This window comes from Callithrix jacchus, chromosome 1 (assembly GCF_049354715.1).
Source record: "Callithrix jacchus isolate 240 chromosome 1, calJac240_pri, whole genome shotgun sequence".
Classification (NCBI taxonomy): domain Eukaryota; kingdom Metazoa; phylum Chordata; class Mammalia; order Primates; family Cebidae; genus Callithrix; species Callithrix jacchus.
In genome coordinates this window covers 14,194,621-14,217,507 of record NC_133502.1, presented here as the reverse complement: position 1 = coordinate 14,217,507, position 22,887 = coordinate 14,194,621, and the positions used below count along the sequence as shown (strand labels likewise).

General features: G+C 45.6%; 1 protein-coding gene across 15 annotated transcripts in view; it reads left to right on the top strand.

The window, feature by feature from the left end:
* STK24 (serine/threonine kinase 24) overlaps positions 1-22,887 on the top strand; it is a 145,437-nt gene that overhangs the window by 89,424 nt on the left and 33,126 nt on the right. The window contains exon 1 of one of the 15 annotated variants that reach the window (XM_054244366.2): positions 1-22,887. This exon is cut by the window's left edge and continues 5,810 nt beyond it. The exons of the other annotated variants lie outside the window; for them this stretch is intronic. Within the exon in view, the coding sequence (XP_054100341.1) occupies positions 22,732-22,887 (156 nt within the window). The 5' untranslated portion in view covers positions 1-22,731. 15 annotated transcript variants of the gene reach the window in all.

Below are 22,887 nucleotides of genomic sequence, written 5' to 3'. Positions count from 1 at the left end.
TCAGAAGCTGCTTTCTTTCATCCTTTAAGTAACAATGTAGTAACTTCAAGCGGGAACACAGCAGGAGGATGTGAAAATGTAGGTGCTGCATCCCCACGGACTCACCGGATTTAAATTCCCCAAGGTGCAGGATTTCCTCTGCTGTGCATCTGAGAAACGTGTTCATGTCTTGAGAGGGTGAACATACGGAGAACATTAGGTTATTATTTGAAGCTGTTTTTGCTTTTTTTCTTTTTGAGATGGACTCTCGCTCTGTCACCCAGGCTGGAGTGCAGTGATGTAATCTCGGCTCCCTGCAACCTCTGCCTCCTGGGTTCAGGTAATTCTGCTGCCTTAGCCTTCCCAGTAGCTGGGAATGCACCACCACACCCAGCTAATTTTTGTATTTTTAGTAAAGACAGGGATTTGCCTTCTTGGCCAGGCTGGTCTCGAACTCCTGACCTTAAGTGATACATCCCCTTTGGCCTCCCAAAGCGCTGGGATTACAGGTGTGAACTACCACGCCTGCCTGAAGCTGTTTTCCTTTCCCTTTTTTTTTGAGACGAAGTCTCACTGTCACCCAGGCTGGAGTGCAGTGGCATGATCTTGGCTCACTGCAACCTCTGCCTCCCAGGTTCAGGCAATTCTCCTGCCTCAGCCTCCTGAGTAACTCGGATTACAGGCATGTGCCACCATGCCCAGCTAATTTTTGTATTTAGTAGAGACGGGGTTTCACCATATTGGTCAGGCTGGTCTCGAACTCCTGACCTTGTGATCCACCCACCTCAGCCTCCCTAAGTGCTGGGATTACAGGCGTGAGCTACTGCGCCCGGCCAGCTGTTTTCAGAGGAACTGTGTTGAAGGTCCTCATGGAATCACGAATGGTTTCTTAGAGACAGAAAATCTGGAGACGTAGTTACTACAGTGTTCTTCCGCAGTGGTTGTCTGGGATGCCTCAGCCCGGATCAGTCCTACTTTCCCTCTCCTCTCTGTCCTACTGGCTCCTGCTGTGTCTGCCATGGTTCTGCAGACAGGAGGACATGGACAGGTAATGCCTGCTGGATTCTTTTGCAGGTTGTACAGTAGGGTGATGGTATGGGAGGAGAGGCAGAGAAACCATTCTCTTATGTCCATCTAACCTGATAGCCAAGTGTTCAGTTTCAGGCCTTGCTCAGCTAGATCTAGCCCTAGAGGTCCTTACACACCACTCTTCCACTTGCAGAGAAGACTCACCAGAATTTAGGGGCTCATCCTAAGTTACAGGATCCCATTCTTTCCCAACCAATGCCTTCATTTTACCACAGACACCCCATGAGGCTGGGAGGTCAACTTGTAACTTGTCATTCAGTCAATCACAGGTTGAGGTCTTGGGTTTGCTTTTCAGCAGCCTCAGCCCAGTGACTGTAGGAGGAGAGGTTTTCCTCAGGCCACACCTACCTGCTCTTAGATGATTCAGGCAGCACTTGAGCTGAGCGTTTGAATCCCTTAGTTCATCCTGCTCTTTCACAACTTTATCCAGTGACTTCAGGAGCAACCAACCAACATCATATTCTCAGTTTTCCAGAGATGTTGGAAGGGATCATACACAGAGTTACTTAGACCCTTTGAAGTCTGTAGAGTATCCAGTGCAGACCTTATCATATCTCTATCAACAGTTCAAACCATAGACCATCAGTGCTCACGTAACTAGACATGACACCATTAGCATCTGCAGATCTAATCAGATGAGCGAGTCAATTCCAGAAACTCCAAAACCAATTCAGAAAACACATCCATAAGATTTTGTTCCTTTGGAACCACTCTTGGTACCAAAATATATGTAGTGGGGTGGGGGCTTGGGACTCCCTGAAGTGAGCTGGTAGCTCAGTTGCTGAGTGAAGCCAACACCCCTTGGTTATTCTTGGTGAATTGAGGGGTAGAGATTGCTTTAGAGAGTCAGTGTCGCAGTTCACAGTGTCTGTCCCCAGGACGCCCTGCCCTGTTGTTTTTCCGTTGCTGGGCCAGTTTTCTCTACATATTCTGGTATCCACCCCGCTCTGCACCAGGGTTAGTGGGAAGATGCCGCCTTCTCTTCTTTCATCCAAATGAGAGACAAGCCAGTGGGCAAGTTCAGAGCCAGGGTGTAGGTGGTCCATAGAACTGGTGTTAGTGGCTGGAGCGGCCCTCCTCAGCTTTGCCAGCAGGTCCTAAGTCTCCTGAGCTGCCACTGTTTTGGGAGCGCTAGACTTCCTCAAAGACCATGACAGGTCATTTGAGGTAAGCAGTGTGAGATTGGGACAAGAGGTTCTGACTTCCCTTTTATGGCATCCTGGTTTTCAATGGGGCATCACCACTGTATCAGTGACATGGAAGGTCAAATAAAGGAACAGAAAAATTGGTGTCTTACTCTTTTTGATCTGGCAGGCAGGAAAAAAGAAATGTGCATTATAAATTTTGTTCATAGTCTGCCTGGAGTTTGTGGTGAGACATCGTACACCAATTCCTAAAATACATGGTTAATCCCACCTTCCTGAGTGCTGTGGAGAAGACTGGGGCACAAGGGGGCTTGGGTGGGGCTGCTGGACCCCTCAGTGGAGGGGTCAGAGAGCAGCAGCTCACAGGGAGGGTGGCTTTGAGTCAGAGCCCAGAGGAAGGCAGTGAGGAAGCCTGACTGTGCCGTGTACAGGGAGGTGGCCAGAGCAGAGGCATGTGGAAGAGTGGGTCTGGCAGCGAAGGGGTGCCTGTACCTGGGGCTGCTCTTTTCCTGGCCTCTGCCAGAATCGAAAATGGGTCTCTTGCTCCTACAAATGCTGTTCCCAACAGTAATCTCAGCATGTTAAAATTTGAAGGGAGAGTAGGACGTGTACCCGCAGATGATGTGGTTTGTGTATTTCTGTTTTGTAACTTCTCTGGGTGGTTTTCTTAGGTATTTTGGCTGGTGATTTTAAAGAAAATTGATGTAAGCATTACTTCGAAATGTCTGTCCTGTCTCTGTGCCACATTTGTTGGCTCCAGTTAATCTACTCCGTCCTCTAAAGGAATGGGTTTTGGGTTTGTGATTCTGGTTAAGTGGCGCAAATATAATAAGCAGAGTCTGCAGAGTTTTATAAACAGGATCAGATGCACAGCTCCTTTTAGCGGCAATTTCCCCAGAGGTTTGTAAGTTGGATTATTTTGTAGAAGAGGGGGCACAGTGTTCTTTGAGAACAGCCAAATCATCAATCTTGTGTGGAGACACACCCAGAGGATCCTTTCCTGGGGACATGGAAGGTTTTTGTCCGGTGGCCGTTGAGTTACTGCAGTCATTGGGGCCCAGTGACGCTGGGGACTTCTGTTTCTTTGTGCAGCAGCCTCACGATCTCCTTTGATGTGGTAGTACAGTTGGAGTTCTTTTCTCCATGAGAATTCTCCTCCTCTGAGCAATAAACAAACTCGCTATCCTTGTGACTTCAGTTAGGATTGCGGCAGTTCTCCCTTCCACTTTTGCTGCCTCGCCAAGGCTTGGAAATCAGACTTGTTTATTCCAAACGTGAGGCTCTCTCTGGTTCTTAGGAGCATGCTGGCTGCCCCTTGACTGTTTCAGTCCTCACTTCCCTGCGTCAATGTCCACTCATCTGCTTAAATAATCCGCAGGAGGGAACCCGGAGACCCGCGTCCCCTCCCGCATGAGTGCAGGGCAGCCCTGCGCCATGGCTTCCTTTGCCATTTGGAAGTCATCAACTGCCTCCCTGATGAGCCCAGCACAGCTGCAACTTCTGGGAGAGGGAGAAGTACATCTGTTTTCTCTGAGAAAAATCTTTAGTTTGCAAGTATATGTCCTTGAGCTTTTGTGGAATATTGAAATGGTCCTTGGAGCCCGTGGTATCAGACTGCAGTGTGACTGTGGGTAACAGCAAAGCTATTTGCTTTTGGGTGGACTAAACACATCAGCAAGGACTAAACAAATCAGTAAGGAAATCTTGCTGTGAAATCACAAGGGAGTACATTTCATTTTGCAATCAATTATGGGAAAAAAATTGTAGGCTCAGTGCCGAAGATAACATAAAAGATCTGCTTTGAAATGTTTCCGAGGACAGGGACGATGATCCCTTTCTCTCTGCTGAACATACTGTCCTAGTGTAACTGAAGAAAGCCCCCGAAGACATTTGGCAGCTTCCTTTTACGTTTTTCTGTCCAGAAAGATGAATGGAATTAAAATTCCAATTAAGCCAAATATTTTACTTCCCCAAAAAGAAATTCATCTCTGTTTTCTGGCTAATGTTACCTATCGTTTAGAATAAGTATTGATGGCATTTTTAGTTCTTTTTGTCTCAGTACGCACGTTCTATAAATTTAAATTCTGTCCGGGGTATCTAAACACATCTGATATATTTCAATAAAATAATTATGCCATATGCTTTCATTTGTAAAACGTCTATATTCCTGAGTAAATTTCTACAATGTGGTATGAAACAAGAGATCACAAATGCTAATTAGATTATGTAATAAAGGACTGCAGGTAAGTAAGTAAAGAGGGGACTTATTTCCAGGGAGGCAAATCAACTGTGGCTCAGCAGTTCTGGTAGCGCAGCAGGACTTCCAGGCATTTGAGTAAATGAAGGCACCTGCTTCAGAATAGGGAAAGTGGGCTGTGAGAACCGGGCCTCTTGGTTGAAGCTTGTCCGGTAGTAACAAGAAGTTGTCATGGTTGCTGCTGTCGTTGGGCCTGATTTGCTGAGTGCTAGACGAAGCCAGAGGCTGTTTCTCAGAGCCCACCGTCCTCCTGCCCCAGCTTTACGTGCTGCCGCAGGGTGGTCCTCACTGAGGCGTTGGTGCTGGTTCCTTCCGTGCTGGATACTGGGAGGGCAGCAGTCTCTGCACCCCTCCGTGGGTCGAGGACCCTTCTGGTGGGCCGTCAGCCAGGTGTTGTGCCCCGGGGTGCCTCAGTGCCGGCGCCCTTGGATTTGCATGTCTGACCCTAGGCAGTGTGACTGTTTTGCAGCTCTGGGCTAACAAACTTATTGTAAATCAAGAACACGTGGATTTACATAACTGACAGTTCCTTCTGGAATAGAACTGTGCAGAAAATAAAAGTGAGTGAAGTAGCAAAAGGTAGGAGGGAAGAGAACCAGAGGGTTCCAACACCAGAAAAAATTCCCTCAGGACAATCAAGGATTGAACAGACAGCCACAGTGAGCAGTCCCTTCCTTCCGAAGCTGCTTAGCTTGGGCTAAACCCCCCACATGGCAGTGGAAGTATAGATGTGAATTTGCCACCCATGCACTTGAAATACAGCATTTGCTGTTTGTGAACCTACTCATTCCATTCTTTGTCCTTAATATACTGTTAGAGGCACTTGTTTAAAACGTTGCAGAATACCACTACGTGTTTTTCTCAGATATACTTTCTGACTTGGTTGTCTTTGGTCTCTTTGAGCTGGGTCTTGATGAAAGAATGCTAAGCCATAAAGAAAAAAATGACTCTTTTGGTTTTTATTATTGATATTTATAAAGAGTTACATATTGACCATTAAGATTGTCACCTAACAGAAGAAGAAACTTGTGATTATTAGAAATATTTCACGTTTGCATAAAGAACGCAGTACTAGCTTCATAGCAAGATTATGGCATAGAACTTATCTGACTTAGCAGTTGATGATCATTGTGATATTTGCTCTTTAATGAAGATGAATGGGGAGGAAAGGAAAACATGTCTCTTTTGCCTCCCAGGGTACTTTTGCCCGCTTCTCTTTGTTGCTTCTTTTCTTTTCCCTCAGGTAGGTTATTTGTGGTTGTATTTCCCTGATTACTTTGTAAGTATCCTTAAGTGGAATGTTTTTATTCATCTTAGTATCTGCTAGAATTTAAGCACAGAAACTTCCCATTAGCAGGTTTATTATTGTTTCAGATTTGTGTTTATGGAAATGAGGAACATCTCAGTACATATTGTGCGTGTGCACACGTACACACGCACACAACCCTTCCCAAAAAAGATGGCCTATAACATAAATCCCAAGAAGGATGTTTTAGGGACTGCCCAGTGTTCTTTTCATCTTAATAAAGGGGATCAGAACAAGAGTTCTTAAACCTGGCATGATGGAATGGGGCATGTAAATCTTTGAAATCACAGGCAAATGTTTTGTAAATTGATGTACTTTTTGGTCATTAAGGATTAGAGTTTATTGGCTTCTAAAAGGAAATCAGTTAAACGTTAAGAACAATCATATTAGAAAGTATTTTTCTTACTGGAATCCTTCAGAAGTTAGTACTTTGTGAATTTATTTTTATTGTGGTTCTTATTTAGGCGTCTGAGGCAGTGTCAGAAAATCTGGATTTGAGTCCCAGTTTCTCTCCTTCCTTGCCCTGGGACCAGGCATCTTAATCTGTAAAACGGGAGAAGGCTGATGACCTAAGGGGACAGGATGATTGAGAGAATCCAATGGCGTTCTCTTTATGAAGATACTTAGGACAGTATGAGTTGCCACCACATGGTGCTAACATAAGATGGTGGTATGGATTCTGCCTTCTCGACCAGAGAAAAACAGAAATTCTGGGGCTGTTTTCTTCGTGAGGAAGCCTGTGGCCACCCAGTGTGAAGGAGAATGTGGCTTTCCTACTTTCCCAGCTCAAGCCTCTTGAAAACCCTGCATCCTGCCCACCTGGCTGCCAGGCTGTGCTGAGCTAATCCTGAGGATTGCTAGTCATGGGCCAGTGGTATTTGGGGGAAAAAAAAGCTGAAAAAGATTTAAATGCCCGGAGACTTTGGCACTTCACACACTCATTTCCAGAACACCTTGTTTTCCCCCTCCAGAAATGGCTGTCTTTGGGCCAGCCCCTCTCACTGGACTACAGCTCCTTATCGCAGAAAGTGCTTTTTTCTTCTCACATTCAACTGCAGCGTCCCTCTTCCTAGGAGTTCTGATCCTTCCTTAACAGGAACCTTCTCCTCCTCCTCTTCCTCCTGCATTTTGGTATTATGTTGTGATGCTTCTAAAAAATACTGTGCTTGAAGGAGCTGCTAGAATTCTCAGTTCCTTCAAGTTTTGGAATTATTCAAGGGCAAAACCATTTGAGCCTCTTGTGAGTTGTCGGGGTGGGTGTGTGTATAAAAAACATATTTAAAGGAGGTGACTTGATCTGTTTCTTCATCCACCCTTTTCTGCCTATAGTTCTTATTGTTTCTTGAATAAATTTTATTAATACATTGTTGAGAAATTATCTCTGATTCCGTATGTTCAAATTTCCCATTGTAAAATTTTGCCATGTATTTTATTTGCATTAAAATTTTTTCCTGTCAAGATTTTCTCCTTTTATTGATCTATTGCAAATGAACGTGTTACCTATGTTTTCCTTGGTGATAGTAATTGGAGGTTATTTATTTTTAAATGACTGGATTCACTTCTCATCCCAATATTTTTGATTATTTATGCATGTGTCTTTATTGATTCTGTTCTCTGCTTTCCTTCTTAGACTTTTGGATTGAACACATAGTATTTTTTTTGGCTTAGTAATGAATGTGTGTAATGCCGTGGGTTTTCTCTAAATAAATCTTCGGCCGGATTTGTATAGCTCTTGGTGTTGCAGTGTTTCAGTAATATTTGTAGCTAACTTGTGGTGGTTTGGATTTTTTTCTTTGATGTTTGGATGTGATCCAAGAATTTTCAACTGCTTCATTTTGTTTCTCTTCGGGTTGTTTCAGGTTTTATTGTGCACCCCTATTTTTAAGTTGATGTTGATGTTTCAGTGGCCTTTCTCCCAGTCACTGTTGTTGCCAGCACAAGAAAATGTTCCTTGCTTTGAAGCAGTTCTTCCTGCATTTGTAGCCCGCCGGAAGAGGGAAGCCTGGGGTCTCCCTCCTCGATCCTTTCCTGATTGGCAGTGATCTCCCCCTCCTCATGCTCATCCCTAAAAATAGTGACTAAGCCACCTGTTGGGGACTTGAACATTAGGGTCAGCAGAGAAGGTGGTGCTCACAGGGAGATGAGAAAGGGGTACAGGTCTGGCATGTTCCTGCATTCTTCTGTAAGAGGGCCAGCTGTATCCCCAGTTCATGGGAACGTGGTGAAGACTGGTGACATGACATATGACAGGCATCCAGCACAGAGCCTGGCATCTGAAAGGAAGGACGACCAGTGAGTGCTTCCTTCTCCACCTAGCCAGGCAGCTCCCCAGCTTTCTGTGCCGGGCTGCCCACTGCCTCCCCCACCTCCCCACTGTGCATCTTTGCAGCTCTGTTTTCTCCAGAGAACACTTCTCATTCTCCATCTGGCCTCTCCTTCACTCCAGGAAGCCTCTTCAGGTAGTAGTGATGTGATTTGCTACAGAAACTCCAGTGTTCTGTTTTTTTTAAAACATAGGCTTGCCTTCCCTGTGGGAGCGGGTTGGAGACACTCAGCTGCTGGGTGCCTGAGTTGGGCGAACACCAGGGAGGATGAGGCCCGCCTTCCACATTGTCCAGTCCTGGTTTTCTCCAGCACCAGAGACTGTCACTGCTGGTGATTCCTTTCTAATAATGATCACCTGGGAGAATGGACGGCCAGGCCGCATTGTGTGGAAACTTTGACCCTGAATGTTCTTCCAATTCAGCATTGTATGTCCTGCCCCCAACCCTTTAATTGTGTTGCTGAGATAATGTAAGAGTTCCAGATGCAGTTTGGAACTAAGGTAGAACATAGGAAGAGTGACCCACAGGGATGTAATGTTCTCCTATGACTACAGGGTCCTCTTATTAACTAAAGATGATTAAATGACAGAACCAGACTTTCTTTACCTAGGCTGTCTTGCATATGATCAATGTGCCCTTTGAGTTAAATAATTGGCAATAGGTCACTTTTCAGGAAGGAAAAACTGTTAGATTCAGCATTTGAGGCCTGCAGTAAACTGATAAAAGACATATCAGTGGGAGAAAACGGTTTTTATCTGTGCACACAGGAGCCAGCAAAGGAAGCAGCTGGCTTGGTGAATATCCCACCAGAATATTCCTCACTATCACAGAAATGCAGGCAGCCATCTCCCTTCCCTCCCCAGTCCACCCGCTGCTGCTGTTTGTCCTGGCAGAGCTGGCCGTCCTTGACACAGAGCATGGCACCATCTAGCTTCCAGCTTCTCTTCTTTCCACGCCTGTCCACTTTGGTTGCCCATTGGTGCCCCTTCTACAGCTGTTCTGGGTCTTCCCCTGACCTTCTGCTTTTTCTCATTGCTCTTACTTTCCTTTTCTCCTCATGTATTTATGGTTGTAGGCAGTGGCTGGTCATTTGTTCTATCAGCAGAAGTTTCTGTGACTTCCCATTGCTTATTAAATTAACTTTCAATTCCATCAGCTGGCTTCAAGGGTGTCCCGCTTATTCCCAGCTGCCCTCAGTCAGCAGGATTTTTCCTTGCCTTCTGCTGGTCTTCTGCACCTGAGCCTGGGAGAAACACGCACCCGCCCCCTGCCCAGGTTGGCAGGTCATAGCCCTTCAGGGAACAGCTCAGGTGTTGCCTCCCTCCTGGAGCTCAGACAGACCTTCCTGAGCAACCGGGTCTTCCCTGTCTCTTCTGACATCTGCTGCTGGCTGTCTGATGCTAATTATTTGCGCACTTTTCTGTTACTAGAAGTTCCTGAAAGCCGGAGCCAGGGTGTTACTCATTCTGCATTCCCCCTCAGCCACCCTGGGTACCTAGTAGGTGTGTTATGTGTTAAATGAATCGGTTAGGAAATCCTAGCATCTGTGAGCCTGAGGATCAACCAGATAAAGGTCAGGAATGGTTCCTGCACTTTGAAGATGGTCAGGGGCTTCTCTGAAGGTAAAATGGGCAACAGGCTCGGATTTCTCCCAGGTTCACAAGCCTGCAGTTCAGACAGAGGACACTCTAGAGTCAACAAGGTAATGGTGGTTAAAGTTGATGAGTCTTGCTTTGTACACGGCCTGACTTCATTCTTATCAAAGCCCCTCTGAAGAGCATGCGCATCAGCCCCGTGGGCAAGTGGGAAGTGGAGGCTGACAGCCAGGCCTTGTCGTTAGTTGGCATCAGAGCTGGCCTGGGTGGAGGCAGAATGCAAACCAGGCCTTAAGGCTTTGAGGTCATACACGTCATCTGTGCAGAAAGATACCTTTTACAAAAACTTATACTCTTAAGGGAGTCTGTGACCTTGTATAATTTTAATAAAGCCCACTGCATTGTTTATACCTCTTAGCCTTTGGTTACAGCTGGTGAAATGTGGAGGCTGCTGAGGGCATTGCAGGTGCAGAGCAGAGCTGCAGTTGTGAATTCCTGTTTTAAAATCTTCGTTGGTAACTGTGTGGCATGTGCCCTTTCTCATTTCTCCTTTTTTTTTTTTTTTTAAAAACCTTCGTGGGTTCATCTAACATCTGCCAAGCTCCTGTGAGAGTTGTCGTCCTGGTTCTGGGCAGCGATTCCAGGTTCTTAGGAATGTGGGTCCTGGTTCTGGTCAGCGATTCTGGGTTCTTAGGAAGCACTTCCAACTACTTCAGGGCCAGTATGCCTGGAAGTGCTATGGTTACTGATGTTATGTCTACATTAAGTTAATTTCTGCAAACAAAAGCTACCCGAAGCAAAAGCTAGTGGCTTGCAGCTCCTATTACAGAAGGTGAATTTTTCTAATATGTTAAAGACTCCCACTTTTTAAAAAAGGTTGATAACCCAGTGGAAAAATGGACAAAGGATATAAACAGCTTACAGGAAAGAAAATATGCACGACTCTTCAATATATAAAGATGTTCAGCCTTACAACAGAAGAAAGAGAAAAGTTCTCAGAAGCGTCGTTCGTATGTGAATGAATTACTGCCTTATTTTGCTGGGGCTGCCAGAACACTGTATGGCAGACTGGGAGGCTTCAACAGAAATTTATTTGCTGACAAACCTGGAAAGGTGTTGGTAGGGTGGGTTTCTTCTGAGGCCTCTCTCCTTGACTTGTGAATGACGACCGTCTTCTCCCTGTATGCCCACATGGTCTTTCCCCATGTGTGTCTGTGTCCTCATCTCTTTTTATGACACTAGCCATATTGGATCAGGGCCAACCCTAATGAGCTCATTGCAACTCATACACCTCTTTAAAGAGTCACCTTCTGCATTGGAGTTGGGACTCTAGCAGGTGAATGGTGGGTGTGTGGAAGAGGGAAGCACAATTCAGCTCATACAAATGACAAAAAAAAAAAGCTTGATGGCACCGTGGCACGGGAAAGGGGAAATTAGCACCTCAGACACTGCCGAGGCTGTATACGGGACAGCCTCTTTGGAGGGTAACTTGTCAGTTTCTGTTAAAATTCAGATGGAGTCCCTTCATCCAACAGTTCTACTTCCAGGACCTAGCAAAATTGACAGTGTGCAGCTCTTCCTTGACACCTGGGTCATCAGAGCAAAAAATGGAAACAATGTGAGCTCAATAAGGCATGGGCTAATGATGGTTTTAAAAAGTGAGGAAGTCCTTTACTGATCGGGACTGCTCTTCAAGAAACTTTAGATAGGGTGCAGTGGCTCATGCCTGTAATCCCCGTACTTTGGGAGGCTGGATTACCTGAAGTCGGGAGTTGGAGACCAGCCTGGCCAACCTGGAGAAACCCCATCTCTACTCCAAATACAAAATTAGCCGGGCATAGTGGCATATGCCTGTAATCCCAGCTACTCAGGAGGCTGAGGCAGGAGAATCACAGGAACCCAGAAGGCAGAGGTTGTGGTGAGCTGAGATCATGCCACTGCACTCCAGCATGGGCAACAAGGGTGAAACTTCCATCCCCCTACCAAAAGAAAAAAATCTTTAGGTAAAAAGCAAACAACTGTGTATGTAGAATGTTACAATTTGGGTAGAAGTGGGGGTTAGATTTTGTAGGTATTTGCTTGTATGTGCATAAATGTTCTTCTCTGAGGTTACTTAGATGTCATGATGACTTGTTGGGGCAAGGAGGGTTGGTTTGCTGGGTGATGGGGGCCCGTGGTGGGTGGGTCTCACTGTATATATATACTTTGGTACCTTTCAAATTTTGACTCCTGAATTTATTAATTAAATGAATACTTTTATGTCCCTGATGAGAAAAGTGTATCATGAGAATATTCATGACTTAGGTTATTTGAGGTTATTTTAAAAAACATGAAATTATTCTGATTAAAATCTTCTTTGTGTTGAGAAGCCTGCTGGTTTATTTGTCTTGGGGAAGGAGTACCTCAGAAGTCATGATTTGGAAGGTTTTGTAAGGACAGCGATTCCACATCTGCAGGACAGAGCTTGGACCTTCCCGGAGAACAGGCCACCACCCAGACACTCCTGCCTCGAGGCCTCTGGTGCAGAATACGTGAATCATTGTACCAGGCTTCATTTTGCCCAGGAACTATTTAGTCTTGTTAATTGGGCCCTTTTGGTTTTACCAGGTTATTCGGAGGCATTTCTGGGCAATGATGCTGATAAAGCTGATTGAACTTTGTATCTGTTGAGCACCATGAACTTTGCCAAGTGGTTTCCTACTCATGATCTCGTTTTATTGTCACTTGGAACTGTGAGATTTCAAGCAGAAATCTGATTCACATCTTGTTGTGGATGAGAAATTAAAAGGGTTTAAATGACTTGCCTGATGTGTCCTGGTAAATGCTCATCTTCCTGCTGCAGGAGTTTCAGTGTATAAGCCAAGATGCGGGAGAATGGCTGGACAATGCTTCTGGTCCAAGAACCATGTCAGACTCACCAACGTCCATCTTGGATGTAGTATAGTTCAGGGGTTTCCAGTTGGGTGATTTTGCCCCCTGGGGGACATTGATGATGTCTGGAGACACTTTCGGTCATCAGAACTGGGGATGTGTCACCAGCATCTAGTGGGCAGAGCCAGGGGTGCTGCTAAACACCCTGCAGTGCATGAGGAGGCCCGCAGCAGAGCTGAGCAGCCCCAAAAGTCAGTGCTGGGGTGGAGGACCCCTGGTGCAGCTGAAAAGGAGACCCTTGCCTGCAGCCCTCAAAGCCTGTCTCTTACTTTTGCAAGCTTATCTGTGTGTTCCCCTTTGAATGTTTCTTCCTTAGGATTGGTACTGGTAGAAACAATTCCATGGGATCTCGAAGGAGGCATATTTCAGGGCCCTCTTCTGGCACCTGTGTTGACTGACTGTTGTTCTGCCTTGCTGGTGCATTGCTGCAGGGGTGTGGTGCAGGTACAGCCCACATTATGTGTGGGCACCAGAAGACTCTGAGACCCACCCATCCTCCCTCCCTCACTCCTCCCTCCCATCCTTCCGTCCTGGCATACGTCTGCAGAATGTGCAGGTTTGTTACATAGGTATACATGTGCCATGGTGGTTTGCTGCACCCATCAACCCATCACCTATATTACGTATTTCTCCTAATGTTATCCCTCCCCTCAACCCCCACCTCCAGACAGGCCCTGGTGTGTGATGTTCCCCTCCCTGTGTCCAGTGTTCTCATTGTTTAATTCCTACTTACGAGTGAGAACGTGCAGTGTTTGGTTTTCTGTTCCTTTGTTTGCTGAGAATGATGGTTTCCAGCTTCATCCATGTCCCTGCAAAGGACATGAACTCATCCCTTTTTATGGCTACATAGTATTCCATGGTGTCTATGTGCCACATTTTCTTTATCCAGTCTATCACTGATGGGCATTTGGGTTGGTTACAGGTCTTTGCTATTGTGAACCATGCTGCAGAGAACATACGTGGGTGTGTTTCTTTATAGTAGAATGATTTATAATCCTTTGGGTATATTACTGGTAATGGGATTGCTGGGTCAAATGGTATTTCTGGTTCTAGATCCTTGAGGAATCGCCACACTGTCTTCCACAATGGTTGAACTAATTTATGCTCCCTCCAGCAGTGTAAAAGCATTCCTATTTCTTCACATCCTCTCCAGCATCTGTAATCTCCTGACTTTTTAATGATCGCCATTCTAACTGGTGTGAAATGGTATCTCAGTGGGGTTTTGATTTGCATTTCTCTAATGACCAGTGATGTTAAGCTTTTTTCCACGTTTGTTGGCTACATAAATGTCTTCTTTTGAGAAATGTTTGTTCATATCCTTCACCCACTTTTTGATGGGGTTTTTTTTTTGGTAAATTTGTTAAAGTGCTTTGTAGATACCAGATATTAGCCCTTTGTCAGATGGGTAGATTGCAAACATTTTCTCCCATTCTGTTGGTCGCCTGTTCACTCTGATGATATTTTCTTCTGCTGTGCAGAAGCTCTTTAGTTTAATTAAATCCCATTTGTCTATTTTGGCTTTTGTTGCTGTTGCTTTTGGTGTTTTAGTCATGAAGTCTTTGCCCATGCCTGTGTACTGAATGGTATTGCCTGGGTTTTCTTCTAGGGGTTTTATGGTTTTAGGTTTTAATTCTGAAGTCTTTAATCCATCTAGAGCTAATTTTTGTATAAGGTGTAACAAAGGGGTCCAATTTCAGTTTTCTGCATATGGCTAGTCAGTTTTCCCAACACCATTTATTAAATAGGGAATCCTGTTTCCCCATTGCTTGGTTTTTGTCAGATTTGTCAAAGATCAGATGGTTGTAGATGTGTGGCATTATTTCTGAGGCCTCTGTTCTGTTGCATTGGTCTATATATCTGTTTTGGTACCAGTACCATGCTGTTTTGGTTACCGTAGCCTCGTAGTATAGTTTGAAGTCAGGTAGCGTGATGCCTCCAGCTTTGTTCTTTTTGCTTAGGATTGTCTTGGTTATATGGGCTCTTTTCGGTACCATATGACATTTAAAGTAGTTTTTTCTAATTATGTGAAGAAAGTCAATGGTAGCTTGATGGGGATTATATTGAATCTATAAATTCTGTTGGACAGTATGGCCATTTTAACAATATTGATTCTTCCTATCCATGAGCATGGAATGTTTTTCCATTTGTTTGTGTCTTCTCTGATTTCCTTGAGCAGTGGTTTGTAGTTCTCCTTGAAGAGGTCCTTTACATCCCTTGTAAGTTGTATTCCTAGGTATTTTATTCTCTCTGTAGCAATTGTGAATGAGAATTCACTCATGATTTTGCTATTATTGGTATATAGGAATGCTTGTGATTTTTGCACATTGATTTTATGTCTTGAGACTTTGTTGAAGTTGCTTATCATCTTAAGCAGATTTTGGGCTGAGACAAAGGGTTTTCTAAATATACAATCATGTTGTCTGCAAACAGAGACAATTTGACTTCCTCTCTTCCTATTTGAATACCCTTGCCTGATTGCCCTGGCTAGAACTTCTAATAGTATATTGAATAGGAATGGTAAGAGGGCATCCTTATCTTGTACCAGTTTTCAAAGGGAGTGCTTCCAACTTTTGCCTGGTTAGTATGATATTGGCTGTGGGTTTGTCATAAATAGTTATTACTATTTTGAGATATGTTCCATTAATACCTAGTTTGTTGAGAATTTTTAGTATGAAGGGGTGTTGAATTTTATCAAAGGCCTTTCCTGCATCTATTGAGATTGTCATGTGGTTTTTTCTCTTGTTTCTGTTTATGGGTTGGATTACATTTATTGATTTGCATATGTTGAACCAGCCTTGCATCCCAGGGATGAAGCTGACTTGATCATGAATGATAAGCTTTTTGATGTGCTGATGGATTTGGTTTGCCAGTATTTTATTGAGGATTTTCACATTGATGTTCATCAGGTATTTTGGCCAGAAATTTTCTTTTTTACTTGTGTCTCTGCCAGTTTTGGTGTCAGGATGATCCTGGCCTCATAAAATGAGTTAGGGAGGAGTCTTTCTTTTTCTGTTGTTTGGAATAGTTTGAGAAAGAATGGTACCAGCTCCTCTTTGTACCTCTGGTAGAATTCGGCTGTGACTCTGTCTCGTCCTGGGCTTTCTTTGGTTGGTAGGCTATTAATGCCTCAATTTTAGAACTTGTTATTGGTGTATTCAGGGATTCAGCTTCTTCTTGGGTTAGTCTTGGGAGGGTGTATGTGTCCAGAAATTTACCCATTTCTTCTAGATTTTCTAGTTTATTCGTGTGGAGGTGTTTATAGTATTCTCTCATGGTAGTTTGTATTTTGTGGGATCAGTGGTAATAACCCCTTTATCATTTTTTATTGTGTCTATTTGATTCTTCTCTCTTTTCTTCTCTATTAGTCTGGCTAGCAGTCTAGCTGTTTTGTTAATCGTTTGAAAAAACCAGCTCCTGGATTCATCAATGTTTTTTTTTGAAGGAGTTTTCATGTCTCTATCTCCTTCAGTTCTGCTCTGATTTTAGTTATTATCTTCTGCTAGCTTTTGAATTTGTTTGCTCTTGCTTCTCTAGTTCTTTTAATTGTGATGTTAGGGTGTCAGTTTTAGATCTTTCCTACTTTCTCCTGTGGGCATTTAGTGCTATAAATTTCTCTCTAAACACTGCTTTAGCTGTACCCCAGAGATTCTGGTATGATGTGTCCTTGTTCTCACTGGTTTGAAAGAACTTACTTATTTCTGCCTTAATTTCATTATTTACCCAGTAGTCATACAGGAGTGGGTTGTTCAGTTTCCATATAGTTTTGTGTGTTTCTTAATCTTGAGTTGTAATTTGATTGCACTGTATTCTGAGAGTATTTGTTATGATTTCTGTTCTTTTGCATTTGCTGAGAAGTGTTTTACTTCCAATTATGTAGTCAGTTTTAGAATAAGTGCAATATGGTGCTGAGAAGAATGTATATTCTGTTGATTTGGGGTGGAGAGTTCTGTGGATGTCTATTAGGGCCACTTGGTCCAGCGCTGAGTTCAAGTCCTGAATGTCCTTGTTAATTTTCTGTCTTGTTGATCTGACTTATATTGACAGCGGGGTATTAAAATCTCCCACTATTATTGTGTGGGAGTCTAAGTCTTTTTGCGGGTCTCTAAGAACTTGCTTTATGAATCTGGGTGCTCCTGTACGGGGTGCATAGATATTTAGGATAGTTAGCTCTTCTTGTTGCATTGATCCCCTTACCATTACGTAATGCCCTTCTTTGTGTTTTTTGATCTTTGTTGGTTTAAAGTCTGTTTTATCAGAGACTAGGATTGCAACCCCTGCTTTTCTTTTGCTTTCCATTTGCTTAGTAAATATTCCTGCATCTCTTTATCTTGAGCCTTTGTGTATCTTTGCATGGGAGATGGGTCTCCTGGATACAACACACAGATGGGTCTTGACTCTATCCAATTTGCCAGTCTGTGTCTTTTGACTGGAGCATTTGGCCCTTTTAATTTAAGGTGACTATTGTTATGTGTGAATTTGATCCTGTCATTATGATGCTAGCTGGTTATTTTGCCTGTTAGTTGATGTAGTTTCTTCATAGTGTCCATGGTCTTTACAATTTGGTAAGTTTTTGCACGGGCTGGTACCAGTTTTTCCTTTCCACATTTAGTACTTCCTTCAGGAGCTCTTGTAAGGCAGGCCCGTGGTGACAGACTCTGTCAGCATTTGCGTGTCTGTAAAGGATTTTATTTCTCCTTTGCTTATGAAGCTTGGCTGGATATAAAATTCCAGGTTCAAAATTCTTTAAGAATGTTGAATATTGGTCCCCACTCTCTTCTGGCATGTAAGGTTTTTGCAGAGAGATCGGCTGTTAGTCTGATGGGCTTCCCTTTGTGAGTAACCTGGCCTTTTTCTCCGACTGTCCTTAACATTTTTTTCCTTCATTTCAACCTTGGTGAATCTGACAATTATGTGTCTTGGGGTTGCTCTTCTGGAGGAATATCTTTCGAGTGTTTTATTTCCTGTATTTGAATGTTGGCCTGTCTTGCTAGGTTGGGGATGTTCTTCTGGATAATATCCTGAAGAGTGTTTTCCAACTTGGTTCCATTCTCCCCGTCACTTTCAGGTATACCAATCAAATGTAGGTTTGGTCTTTTCACATAGTCCCATATTTCTCGGAGGCTTTGGTCGTTTCTTTTCGTTCTTTTTTCTCTAATCTTGTCTTTGCACTTTTATTTCATTAAGTTGATATTCAATCTCTGATATCCTTTCTTCTGCTTGATCGATTGGGCTACTTGTATATGCTTTGCGAAGTTCTTGTGCTGTGTTTTTCAGCTCCATCACATCATTTATGTTCTTCTCTAAACTGGTTATTCTAGTTAGCAGTTTGTCTAACCCTTTTTTCAAGGTTCTTAGCTTCCTTGCATTGGGTTATAACATGCTCCTTTAGCGAGGCAGAGCTTGTTATCACCCACCTTCTGAAACATACTTCTGTCAATTCATCAGACTCATTCTCTGTCCAGTTTTGTTCCCTTGCTGGTGAGAAGTTGTGATCTTTTGAGGAGAAGAGGTGTTGTAGTTTTTGGAATTTTCAGCCTTTTCGTGCTGGTTTTTCCTCATCTTTGTGAATTTATCTAACTTTGGTCTTTGATGTTGGAGGCCTTTGGATGGCGTTTCTGTGTGGACGTCCTTTTTGTTGATGTTAATGCTATTGCTTTCTGTGTGTTCGTTTTCCTTCTAACAGGCCCTCTGTTACAGGTCTGCTAGAGTTTGCTGGAGGTCTACTCCAGATCCTGTTTGCTTGGGTATCACCAGCAGAGGCTGCAGAACAGCAAAGATGGCTGCCTGTTCCTTCCTCTGGCAACTTTGTCTCAGAGAGACACCCTCCAGATGCCAGCTAGAGCTCTCCTGTATGAAGTGTCTGTCGACCCCTTCTGGGAGGTGTCTCTCCATCAGGAGGCACGGGTGTCAGGGACCCACTTGAAAAGGCAGTCTGTACCTTCGCAGAGCTTGAGCGCTGTGCTGGGAGATTCGCTGCTCTCTCTGGAGCCAGTGGGCAGGAAGCTGCGTCTGCAGCCACCCCTTCCCCCAGGTACTCCATCCCAGGGAGATGGGAGTTTTATTTATAAGCCCCTGAGTGGGTCTACGGCCTTTCTTTCAGAGATGCCCTGCCCAGACAGGAGGAATCTAGAGAGGCAGTCTGGCTACAGCAGTTTTGCGGAGCTGTGATGGGCTCCAGCCAATTTGAACTTCCAGGTGGCTTTGTTTGCACTGTGATGGGAAAACCACCTATTCAAGCCTCAATAAAGCAGATGCCCCTCCCCCCACCAAGCCCAACTTCAGACCACTGTCCCAGGTTGACTTCAGACTACTGTGCTGGCAGTGACAATTCCAAGCCAGTGGATCTTAGCTTGCTGGCCTCTGTGGGGGTGGGATCCACTGAGCTAGACCACTTGGCTTCCTGGCTTCAGCCCCCTTTCCAGGGGAGTGAATGGTTCTGTCTTGCTGACGTTCCAGGCGCCACTGGGGTATGAAAAAAACACTCTTGCAGCTAGCTCAGTGTCCAGTCAAATGGCTGCCCAGTTTTGTGCTTGAAGCCCAGGGCCCTGGTGGCATAGGCACTGGAGGGAATCTCCTGGTGTGCGAGTTGTGAAGACCGTGGGAAAAGCATAGCATCTAGGTCATAATATCCTGGCACAGTCTCTCATGGCTTCCCTTGGCTAGGGGAGGAGTTCCTTGACCCCTTGTGCTTCCTGGGTGAGGCGATGCCCCCCTCTCCTTTGGCTGGCCCTCCCTCCATGGGCTGCACCCACTGTGTAACCAGTGCCAAAGAGATGAGACGGGTACCTCATTTGGAAATGCAGAAATCACCCGCTTTCTGTGTTCATCTCTCTGGGAGCTGCAGACTGGAGCTGTTGCTATTTGGCCATCTTGCCAGCCACCCCTGCTTCTCTCCATCCCCTTTTTCATAATGGCCACAGCATCTCTTTTCTGATCCACATGGTGAGGCAGGCAAGGTTTATTCCTAGCAGCTTTCTCTTTCAGTAGGAAAGCGAGACTAGCAGCTGAGACTAGGAGTTTGGGAATTCCAGCCAGGAAGGAGAGGAGCAAAGCAGAACCCCTGGCTTTAGGGCTCTTTGTGACCTTGAAAAACAGCCAAGGAAGTGATGCTGGGAGCAGGAAGCGGGGGTGGGCCGAGCTAGTAGGGTGCTTGCTCTGCCCAGGGGGGTACGCCTTACCCCAAGGCAGGAGGAAAAGTGACAGGCCCTGGAGAATGGGCTCCCTCCTCTCCTCCCTTTCCACGACGTCCCACTAGTCCCACTACTTCTAAGGGAAAACCTAAGATGATGTTCAACCTGGGCTACAAGGTCAGCCTTTCTCTGTCATGGTCCTTGAGGTCACTGTCCACCCTGCCCCTCCTCCATTTCCATTTCTGTGGCAGGGAAGAAGGAGGGGAAAGGTGCCGTCCTTGGTGGTTGGCATTGGTTGTTAGGGTCTTCCTCCATTAGTGGCTGGCATATGCGGAGCACAGGCAGAGAGCCCCAGGTATGCCAGGCAGGGGTGCAGTTGCTGCCCGTGTCCAGTGGGCTTCATCTGGTCCCCAGGGCCGAGCTTCAGCAGCTGGTATGGTTGCACACCTGAAACCACCTTTGCAAAATTATGACTGAGACAGTGAAGATCTAACCTGACTGACTCCATCTTGCTTCTAACCTCCAGGCCGTCCTTGTTCATTCCTGGGCACAGGCTGACCTAACTTTGGGAGCACAACTTAGTATTTATAGTTTAAACAAAGATGATAACAGCTCTTTCCCAAAGCAGACCTCCTTCTTGACTGGGAACTAGATTGCCTTTGTAGGACTGACATTGCCACAAGATCAGAAGTGATGGTTTAGGAGTCATGCAGCTGCTGGAGGCTACAAGATTCTGACTCCCTCTAAACTGCTCCTAAGACCAGTGCTTGAGATATTTTGCAGACCCCACACTTGATGAATCAGCTGGCACCATCCAGATCAATAAACTGGCTCATCTGAGCTTGTGGCCCCCACCCAGGAACTGACTGAGCACAGGAAGACAGCTCCGACTCCTTATGATTTCATCTCTGACCAGTCAGCACTTTCGGCTCACTGGCTTCCCCCCACCCACCAAATTATCCTTAAAAACTCTGCTCCTGAATGTTTGGAGAGACTGATTTGAGTAATAATAAAACTGGTCTCCCGCTCAGCCAGCTCTGTGTGAATTACTCTTTGTTGATTGCAGTTTCCCTGTCTTGATGAATCAGCTGTATCTAGGCAGTGGGCACAGTGAACCCCTCAGGTGCTTATACACCCAGTGAACTTGAAAAGCAGGTTCCACCCAGAGTGGAGCTTTTCCTGACATGATGTCCCACCCGCTGGTTGTGGGTGCTGGAGTGTGAGTCACAGGCCCAGCCCAGGTATTTGAGACGCAGTGACCTGAATAAGGACTTGAGCCAGTTTCCTGAGTGCCCTTGAGTCTGGTGAGCCTTGTGTCTGGGTAGCCTTCCCACCCACTGTGTCTGCTACCAGGAAGGAGCTGGAGGTTAAACAGGCAAAGCTGCTTTTTTCTCCATCTTCCTCTCCAGGAGGCAGGCGTCTTTGCTCTTGAGGGGTGGTTTGCTCTGGGTGGAGAGCTTCTGGATGTTCTGTTGCTTGCACAACCCGGGAGGGGTCCGGGCGACACAGAAAACCTGGTTGATGTGTCCTGTGGGGGCTCCTTAAAGGAGAAAGTAGCTGCGGGGGGGGCTGTTACTTTGTTTGCCCAGCAGATAGTGACCTACCTTGGTGGTCAGATTGAGAGCAGCAGTGAACTGAGGAGGGTGGAGCTGTGGAAGTGCAGATGAACAGTGGGGTGGTCGCTTGTGCCTTGCTGCTTCAGGAAGCTGCCTGGTGACACTCAGTCCCCTAAGTCAGTAAAAGATTGTTTCCCAGGGTGTCATATTGGACAGCTGGCTGCAGGAGGAGAAGAGGCTGGGGGAGATTACCTCCCTGCGGGGAGCTTGCCTTGCTGTGAGCAGACTTAATGCCCAGAAAATAGAAGGGATGGGATCCAGTTAAACAGCAGCTGTTAAAAGTGGGGTGGGAGTAGGAATGTCAAAGTTCCCAGCCCTCCTAAGAGAAAAGTGATGTAGATTTCTGTGCCATCCAAAAAGATACTGGTGTTTTCCTGGAAGTGCTTACTGTGGCTCGCCCATTCCCCGGGAGCAGGCATTGTGGAAGCCTGCAAGAGAGTGTGTGTGTGAGATGAAGGTGTGCTGAATGACACTCTTGATGGTGGAAGCTGCCCTGAAATCAAAACCTGGGATCAGTGAGCCTCCTCTAGGCAGGTGCCCTTGACTGGGCAGTTAGTGAATAAGCAGCATGCCTGGCCCTGTGAGTTGGGTGTCAGACACATTCGAAGCTTCTGTGCCTTGCCCAGTCAAGACTGAAGTTGTCTTAATTATTATCTTAGTAGTCAAGAGCATTTAAAGCTTGAAAAGCATTTGCATACGTTAAAACTTGGACTGTTTATTTGGACTGTCTTAGAATCAGCTCCAGACGGCAGGATTTCGTTGGGATTCTGAGAGGAATGTATTTTATAAACGCAGTCAGTCTTGGCATAAGTGGCTCCCTAGAGGCAACACGAGTTACCCTTCCTTGGTCACGGGGTCCACAGTTAACATTTACTGAGCTGGAGCACTCCAGCACTGTCCTTGGGCACCTGAGTTTGCTGTTAAGTGGAAAACACAGAGAAATAAACCTCAAATGAAAATTAGAGCAATCGATATAAAAGTAAAGTTTGCCAAAGGCTTGGGGAGGGAAGACAAGTGAAGCATTTTCGTGACTTGTGGAAACTTCAAAAGCAAAAAGGCCTGGGAAGCTGGGATGCTTTCTGGAAGGGTGAGCGCAGCTGGAGTCAGCGCAGTGAGACCTGCAGTAGGACGAGCGAAGGAGTCTTCTTTGGGTATTCTAGGAGCTGGGCACAGTGCTCTCCTGAGGGGCCAAAGAACCTCAGAAAGGTTTCTTCTTTTTTCCTCCGTGCATGCGAATGCCACCATCGAAGTCCTGAGTCAGCAGCAAAGCAGGCTGGTGTCCCAACCCCGTGAACCCGCTGTGAACCCGCACTCTGGCGGTGGCGTCCGGTGCTAGCTGTGGGTTCTTGGCTGCTCGCCATGGCCAGGCTCTTGGCCAGGGCCTTGTGCAGAAGCTCAGGAGACAGCTGCCTGGGTCTCTGGGTTTTAAAGCGGGAGTCGGGATCCAGATCCTTCCCAGCCTCGTCCCTGTGCCCTCCACTGCCTGCCTCCCCCAGGAGGGAGGGGGGTTTTCGG